The sequence below is a fragment of the Morone saxatilis genome, unplaced genomic scaffold (genome assembly GCF_004916995.1).
Source record: "Morone saxatilis isolate NCDOM2014 unplaced genomic scaffold, NCSU_SB_2.0 Contig7, whole genome shotgun sequence".
NCBI lineage: Eukaryota > Metazoa > Chordata > Actinopteri > Moronidae > Morone > Morone saxatilis.
Genome location: NW_023340246.1, coordinates 5,332,346 through 5,341,729, shown reverse-complemented (window position 1 = coordinate 5,341,729; position 9,384 = coordinate 5,332,346). Strand labels below are relative to the sequence as shown.

The 9,384-nt window shown below is 42.8% G+C and overlaps 1 protein-coding gene across 1 annotated transcript in view; it reads right to left on the bottom strand.

The window, feature by feature from the left end:
- Positions 1-7,200: 7,200 nt before the first annotated feature.
- The window catches only part of LOC118340772 (breast cancer metastasis-suppressor 1-like protein-A), a 4,760-nt gene continuing 2,576 nt past the window's right edge, over positions 7,201-9,384 (bottom strand). The window contains exons 8-10 of the mRNA XM_035678907.1: positions 9,315-9,354; positions 8,943-9,072; positions 7,201-7,483 (exon numbers count right to left, since the gene is read on the bottom strand). Coding sequence (XP_035534800.1) covers positions 7,366-7,483; positions 8,943-9,072; positions 9,315-9,354 — 288 coding nt within the window. The 3' untranslated portion in view covers positions 7,201-7,365. The remainder of the gene's footprint in view (positions 7,484-8,942; positions 9,073-9,314; positions 9,355-9,384) is intronic.

The window sequence follows — 9,384 nt, the reverse complement described above, 5'->3', positions numbered from 1 at the left end:
CAGTTTTAAGCTATTGAGTCAAAAAGAAAATCAAGATAATAGAAATTGATCATCACAGCTCTATTAGGAGATAGGAATAAACTTTAAAAGGAGGCAGAGATGATGATGTTTGGGTTCTAGGCAAAAGCCTGAAGCTTCAGCCTTTCTAGTATCACAGCATAGACCAGGCAAATGACAGCTGTTCAAATGTCATCGATTTCTGCTGCTCAACAGGTTGCAGATCTTATCAAACCTTTTGCAATTTGTTATTTTTTCTTTTCATCACCACACATTTGACTACTCGTTAGCTTATTGGAAGGAATATTAATGATGAATACACATCCAACCCTTCAAACAGAGCTCAGACAAACAGCTTGGCCACTTGTCATCGTGGATCTCAGCATTCAACATTTGCATGTAGGCAAGCATCACTCACCAGGTGCCAAACAAGCTTCTTGGGGAAAGTGCAACAGGGCGCAGTATCCTACTCCAAGTGACAAGGCTGCACCAACTGTTCACTGAACAGTACTTTACCATAATTAAATGGTACACCTCAACTGTTTTATGTATATGATTAATTTGTAGAATTTCCGACACAAAAACCAGCAGCAAAACAGTACAGTACACATGATTGGATAAAAAAAAAAAAATAGAAAACGTTCTGTAGAATAAAGTAAACGTTGGTGCAGTATATGGAGTCGCTAGCCATTAGGTACAGCATCCAGCTGAAGGGACCTGACATGTTCTAAGAAGGGTTAGTAATGGCTGAGAAGACAGAAAAAAATAGAGATTGGGCAGGGCAAATCCAAAACATGTGGGTGAGATTAGCTGGTTCTAGGTGACATTCATCACAAGAAGGATCAGTGCTTGGATAGATGCGAGCTACTTTACTCCACAAATAGTGCTGCGTGGACCCGTTTAAAAAATGAAACCTCGGTCTCTATTTCTATGTTGAGATCTTCGGACCAATTAGTGCACAGGTTTAACGGTGGCTGAAGATTGGCGTGTGAAGAGAATGTTGTATAGCTTTGAAATTGTATCTCTGAGGTAAGGAAGACCTATAGCCTTCTGTACAGAAAGGACAGAGGGACGTCGGCAGCATCTTACACAGCCATTCACAGGTCATTTAAACCATCCAAAAGATAAAAACTGATAACAAATGACAAATGTAGGGCCACAACCTTGATGCTAATGTACACAGACAGCCAAGGGGGTCCTTCCAAGATACCCTTGTATAGCCAATGGGTGAGCCTTAGGGGGTTTACCAACAACACTGTCCGCAGAGTAGAAAAAAGAACTGCAAAGTGCATATCATGCCAAAGCTCACAGGTTGAGAATAAAAAGCACTGAAACTGAGCCACCCTGTACCGAAACAAACTTTTAATATTCATTGGCTAAAAAAGAAGGTTTCATCTGAAGGTAGGACCTCCCAAGTTCCTTCGACTAAGCATGCAGTTAGGGTGGTACGAGGGCACTTATTCACTCTCTTAGCTGTTGTCAGAGCACAACACTGTCTTGATGGATAACAGCCCTTGTCCAATGGGTATAAACTGGCAATTTCTACTGAAGGGCAGAGGAGTGTACCACAGGATGCAGTTGCCTCAGTTGAACTTAGTGGAGGGTGGTTAAAAATAAACTCTCTCCAAACCCCACATGACAAGAACAGATCACTGATGCATACACCTTAACAGTGGAATGTGACAGACAGGAAAGAGAGAACTGAATAGATTGGGTAGCTCTCGGGGTCTACTCCCACTCTTCACACTGCGTCTGAAAACCCAGCCATTTGCCTTGTAAACAGAAATGGCTGACTGCTTTCTGGGATGTTTCTCCATCACTGCTGGAGTCAATCCTAGATGGAGCCTTTCCATCTCAGGATCCAAGCCTTGAGAGGCTGCTCCAAAGGTGAGCACTGTGCCAGTCATCCCATTCACATGTGACAACAATCCCCAGTATTGGGGATTTTATCTTACATTAGCAACAATACCTCAGCATATAAGACTGTTGTTCAGTCCAAGAGGTTGCAGGTAGTTTCCTCTTTTCTACAGAATCAGATGGAGGGCAAAATGTGCCTTTTTAGCCATGTTCCAAGGAAAAAACATTTCTATTCTGATGGGTGGATGATCTAGAGTAGGTAAGGAGTGGGTGTGCTGTTTTGAGGCATGGCAGTCTAGGGCTGTCACTTCTCTGCCATGCTGGATTTGAACTGACTCGGCAATAGCCACCTTTCTGGTTCTTTTGATCACCAAAAAGTCAGGACAGAGCTGGACACCCAGGAAGACCTCAGCATACATATAGGGACTCATAGCTGCCAGACCTGAGATACTCCAATAGTAGTTTTGGATGTGACGGTAGGTACAACTGTCATTTCAGCAGCATCTCAGCCACTGTATAAGAAACAGTTTCTGGGTTCTGCTGTTACCTTTTCCTGTCGTTAGAGACATACCAAAATGTGCCTAGTTGTAATTGCTAAGGTAATCACAAAGAATATATTGTTACATGCTGTTCCATGTCCTTTGTTCTCCTTACAGAAAGTAGTCTATGTACACCAGGACACAGGTGAGAGGTCAGGGGTACGTTGCAGATGCTAATACACAGTGACAATGCACCATTGAGAGGATGGATGCCATGGCACAGCATGTCAGTCTTCCTGTTCACTCGTGTAGTCTAGGAAGTTGGAGATGGAGACCATGATTGTCATGTACTCTAACAAACTTGCTGGGGGACCAGTCTAAACAGGAATAGGGCTGGTGTCTCATGCATAGGACCAGACAGTCCTGAGAACAACTAATACACACAGCTCTATGTCCTTACCAAATATGGACCTCCATCATGTGAAGACACTGGAAGTCAAACCATTGCTTGCACCTCATTGAAAAGAGGGCTTGGCAGTCGACACATGATGCTGGCAGAAGAATACTCAGGAGTAGTATCTGGTAGATACTGAATGTCTGTGTTATGTGTGCATAACCTGTATTGGTGTGTTTTTGCAACTAGCGATTCCTGGTAAGACAGACCTTTTGGTAACCTGGAGTTGGATATAGACTTTTTTCTCCTGTTAACTCACAAGTACCATCTTAAGTTGAGTAATGCACCTTCTTCCCAGAACATTATAAATGTAATTTAGGATGTACTATTAAGTGATTTCATTGTTTTATTAAACTTGAATTTGACATTTTTCTTCACCATACATTTGTCACCTTGTGGGAGAAAAAGTGTATTCATTTATGCTTGAGTTTCTTAAAAGTGAATCATTTATTACAGTATCTTGTTTGTCAGTACCTACTTGACAACTTTAACAATTGTGTGGAAAACAGAGACATTTCTGGTGAAGGTTGACATGCATATGAAAGAACTCAGTAACTAAAATTTGAAAAGTAAAGGAGTTTTATTTTGTGGGGTGTGGTGCCCCACTTGCAACCATATCCAGTCAGCTAACTCATGTGTAATAGATTATATATAGATTACAGTATTAATGGTTGGTGTCTAGGCCATGACCTATATATAAAATGTTACTTATACAAGAGGCAGCATCTAAACTTACTTTCACAATTGCAGCTGCAGTTTGTTTTCAGAGACACACGGAAAAGGCAAAGCCTATCTTTAAAGAAGCAGCAACTTGATGCGACAAGAAACAGTATAGACAGTATAAGATGTAGGAACGGCTATAACCTGAGTGCTAATGGTGAATTCAAGGCCACTGCTCCTGACACACCTAGAGAGGTGATACCAGGCTCACTTGGATCACAGGTTGCAGGCTGCAGCACTGTCCTCTTGAATCCACCTCGCTCTTGTCTTGCTCCTCATCTATTGCTGATGATGAGCTTGCTTCATCCCTTTGATGTTCACTTACCGATGTATGCATTTAACATTCTCTTATACAATCAGCATCAAAGGTACACACCCACGCACGGGCCTGGCACGCAGCAACATGCATGCATGCACAAAGAGATCCACATACACAGTCTCACTCTCTTGAAAATGCACAGAGATGCACACACTCATACATCACACAGAGGGGCAGGGATATTAAGAATTTAGCACAGTGTGACACTTTCACGGTCTAATTAGCCCCAGTGTTGCAGTAAACACGTCCCAATGACCCTCCAGTTCTGGTTACTCATTAAGTATAGATGGGGCTGAAAATGGCCAGAAACTTAGGGACGAGCATCCACATTCAACCAGCATCATCTCTAAACAGAAACCAAACAAGGAAACCCTTTCCTTTGCTGTTACATACGCGTGTATGTGCATGTTGGGAAGGAGCATGCTGCATCATTTTTGACTGTACTCATACATACACAAGGTTGCACGCACAGATTTACAGGAGTGCATAAAGCAGATTAAAGGAGCAGTCTACAGAGATGCTGCATGGCGTGTAGAGATACAGGCAGCCCTGTTGCTTGTTTGCTGCTGCTGCTGCGTTTGACGCGGTGATGGGGATTTTCCTCTTTCTCTCTCTCTCTCTTCTGTTGCGGTAGCAGACGTGGCAGCGAGCTGTGATCAAACTTTGTGCCTTCATGCCCTCCTCTTTCTCTCCTCTCCTCTCTCTCTCTCTCTCTCCCCCATCAGCTGGAGGGCTTCAGCAGCAGGGTGCCCCAGATTCACAGACCACCTCCCCCCCTCCCAACTAGTGCAGAGGCTGCTTCTTCTGCACTGTGGAGCACTACTGACACCTTCTGGACAGAAACGTGGTAGTGCAATGGGGATGTGCGAGCAGGGCCTATTTGATGGTTTGATTGGTGGATTTTAAGATACATTCTCTTTCATGAAATTCACAGTGTTCACCTAGTGTGACCGTGGGGTAAAATATAGCCAAGAATATTTATGGAAAACTCCAGTTTGGGTTATAAAGCTTTACCTAAAGGGGAAATTTAACACATTAGCCTTGATGAATTGATTCATTTGAATTTCTGGCTACACAGTCGCATCTGATCAATATTCCCAATAGATCGATCAATGGTTGCCGTGGTTCTGCATGAGGTGTCTGCAGAGGCCCGAGGCCAGGCGGATGGACGGTGAGGGGCAGAGGGGGTACAAAATGGTACATCAGCGTCGATCCTGAATCAATACCAGTATGTGGTGTTAATCTAGTGAGTGTCCCTCTGGCAGTAGTGACTGAAAGGTTGAACAGCACAGCAGACCAAAAAGCCATTATCAAATAGGACTAGCTCAGCATGTTTCTTCCAAATAAGCCACTTTTCTTTTTTTTTGTCACCAAGGAGTGAAGCCAGGGTTCAGCGAACCTCAGGGGTGACTTTGGGTTGAGCACTGTCAGGGACTTTCTCCCTTTGTACACTGGAGTATTATATAAGATTGTATCTAGCCTTTTTTGTGCATGCTAGGCCAAATCCAATAGGATACTTAAGTTCTATGCAAAGCTCTGATATTTTTATCCAAAGCTCTTAAGTTCAAAAAAAGGAAATTAGCTTGAGTCAAGCTGAGGAGTGCAGGTTGATACTATAATCACCTAAATGCACGGGCACTACTTTTTTTTTTTTCTGGAAAGGCAGACAGAAAGCACAGCAGAAACACCGTTCCACTCAAGTTAACATTCTCTGCTCTTATTTACATATAAACAACGGTATATGTGCAGGTTTGACTCTCTTCAAATGATACAAACAAAATCTTTAATCAGATGTACATGCATTGGCACAATGGGACAGGTTCTCTTTTTTTTTTTTTTACCTCTAATGCAGAAAGGAACCAAAATTCATAAAAAAAAAGTTAAAAACAAAACAGAAATTAAAAACATAACTTCTAAAGTTCTACTCAGTGAATGCCACATCAGGCTTCACAGACACTTTATGTTCATGATATAATGTTGCATCACCTCTCCTTACAATACTATTGGCAGGTAATACTTTGAAGTATGTATGCAATGTTTAAAAGAACCGTAAATACAAGACACAGCAACATCCCCTCCATTGTATCAAGCGTCATATACAAAAACAAAGAAGGTTCGATTGGACGGATTGTACACACACAGAAATACTCCTTTAACCTTGCTTTCTCATTGTACTGTTAATACGTCAACGTTGAGGAACATTTTTACTGACAGCAAGGAGGAAGACAAAAGAGAATAAGGAAAGAGAAGTGACAGTTGAGAGGGGGGGACACAGGGAAGAAGAGAGGACAGGGAACAGGAGATATTTTTGATTTTTTAGAGGTGTGACATTTACACTGCAGGACTTAATAACCAATCCTTTCAGCTATTATATTCATAGCACACACACAACATGGGCCGAATAAAGACAAAAAAAAAAACTGGAAAATGGCACGATGAATTACAAAAATCGGAGGCAACGTGGGCCTGGATCCTGCCTTCAATGATAAGTAGTAGGCACTGTCAGACGCATGGCAACATGACAGGAGACAGAGGGAAGAGTCACAGTGAAGGAAACACAAAACATACACTCATCTCTATATACAGGGCACCTCCGATTACTGTACGCTTTAAACACAGTTAAATGTTTTGCTTAGTGCATGGGGTTGGACTTGGTTTGAACTTAAAATATCGCTGTGAATATTACACTAAAACATCAAGACATCAAGAAATCATTTAGTACAGTGGCTCCCCATGTGGGTTTCAACAAAACCCTGGGGTTTTCATGGGGAATAGTTTCATCTCATTATGTTCATAATATTATCATTTACTCAAAATTGATTAATCAGTCTGCATTTTCATATTGACACTTGTGCAATTGCTTTTACTAAATCAAACATTATCTTAAATGGGCTCCCAGGGGACCCTAATACAGAATTATTAGGCTCTATGGAGCATGAAATCTTAAATCTAACGGGTGCATCTGGAGAGGCAAATCAAACTCACTGGTGACGGCATCCTCACCTGGATCAGGGTTTCTCACTCGCTCGTTCACTGACCCGCTTCAGTCCTCTGGGTGCTAACACAGTACAGAGTAAGGCTTCACTGCATTGATATTCACACTTTGGGAGGTTTTTTTTTTTATTTTTTTACCCCCATCAGCCTAGGCATCGTCTTAGAAAGGCACGGCGACTGAGCTCTGCGGTTCACAGTTCGCTACTGCTCCGGTTCTTTGCCCTTCTGTATTTTTTAGCAGCACTTTGCATTGTCTCGTTTCCAGAGAATATGACACTTTGTGACCTTGTCAATAATATCAACATACATACATATTTACAGAGAAGATCGTCTCCTTAGACTCGAAGCGTCAGTTGATATTTGTTTGTTTTAAGGACAGTTTCTTTTTTGTTACTTACACGCAGAGGGAGTAAAGTGAGGTGTGTGTGTGTGTGACTGTACATATGGCAAGAATGTAGAAAGATACCACACGGAAAGGAGACAAATAGAAACACAGCAGAGATGATAGTCTTTGCCTGTATGTGTGTGTGTGTTTCACTGTGTTTTTACGAGTGCTTGATAGTGTATTTGCCTTTCTGCAGCTGGGAGATGTACAGCTTTGACTTGGTGCCATCCAGCCGTTTGAACCACACCTCATCGTTGTTGACGGTGGTGATGATGGCACTGCGTGACACAAACATACAGCAATGTTATCGCACAATCAATTCGTGTTCCTCAGAAAGAACATAGAGGGTGTGCACGTAACAATCACTGTCATGGTCACTCCACCTTGAGAGGCAAACAGTCAGCAGCCATCAAGTATTTACGTGGGAAGATTAACGAGGAAAACTCTTGCTTAAGTGGTAAAGAGATACTGTTTTCACAGACAGCCAAAGGCTACAGGGAAGAGAAGGGCTGTGTAACATTAACTAATGACGCGTGATTGAAACATGTAATGAAATCTTTTACAAACAGGATCACAGACATCCTGAATATCATTAGAAGCTTGTGAATGTGATTAGGTTGCCAAATATGACCAGGGGCAAGGAGGCTCGATGTGTAAACAATGAAAAACATGAATATGCCACTTCTTATGCACAAACTGCGATCAAAACCGGACCTCACACCGTGCACACACACGTATTCTACAGCATTAAGAGGGTGACTGGATAAGGTGGAGATGAAAAACACAGTGAGACACAGAAACTGAAAACAAAACATTAATTCTTTAGACAAATTATTCTAACAGCCACGGATTGTGTAATACTGTTTTCAAGTATACACAGCGTTCTGTAAAAAGCATGTATATGTTTTGTGTGATCAACAGCAACTATTTCCCTGTGTGTAGGTCATTTAATTCTATTTTAAACAGTGTAGCTCTTGGTGGTTGAGATATTACTTCTCAATTACTACTACAGGTACATGAAATAAATGACTGAAATGGGTGGTGTAAACAGCCACATGTTTTTTTTATGCACAAATGTCACGTGTACATCAGGGCTGACTGTGGGAGTGGAAATGAGGCTGGTGCATGTGATGGAGATTTATAAAAACAGAAGCATATGTGTTCCATAAATCTGACAATAACAGTTCTGTCTTTGTGACATAGACTGTGCATACTGTGTGGGGGCGCTGTGAAATAATCAGACAATAACTCGATTTCTTAGATTCACTTTCTCACTACCGCCGCCCTCTAGCGCTCGCATTCCCACCCTGGCCTCAAATGAACGGGAGGCCCGGTTGTGTTTGCATTCAGTTAGGTTGAGATCTTGTGGCGGAAACTTCATGTCTGGCTACATTTTATTGTCCACCGCCTGTCTGGTACTGATTCGTAGCAGCCGCCTGTGTGCATCTGCGTTCCCACTCTCGGCGCTGCGCTGTGAGAAACTGACTGATCAATGCATGCCCTCTATTCACTGAGCAGCCTGTCCTGACAACACACAGGGCAGGGTGCACAAAGAATCACAATCATTCAGCCAAATACTCACATAATCCCTTTGATTAAAATCCATCTATGATCAAATACATACTCAGTCACAGACTCACACAATGTGCCAGTACACATTCATCATTTAGAGCAATAACTCATACATGCTATAACCAGAATCATCACTCCCTCTCATGATCACACACACACACACACCTCGTCGGGTACTCGTCCTTCCTGTTGATGCAGATGGCCTGCCCCCTGCAGTACCACTGGTTGTCATAGAAAAGCCGACCGTCCTCGGAGCGGGCCACATGGTGATGTCTGTCGGGCTTGACTGCAGGAACTGGAGGAAGAGAGAGTGAAGACGACATCAGTTGTCGAGAAGTGAGGCAGGGACGGTGCAAGTTTGAAAGGAAAAGAGAGGGACAAAGACGGATGAGGAGAGGAACATTTGTGTCCTTTTCAACTATGAACTTGAGCACTTTTAGCTGAAAGTATTGAGTCAACCCCTCCTGTGTGAGTGCGGGTCGATGGCTGCACTCAGCCAGGTATTGACTGTAACCGAGGATGAGCAGAAACTCTTACCATCCACCTTCACCCTGTGTGGCCCCAGTGATGCCATCGCCTGTGGGAGGAGGGGGTGGGGGGTGGGGGG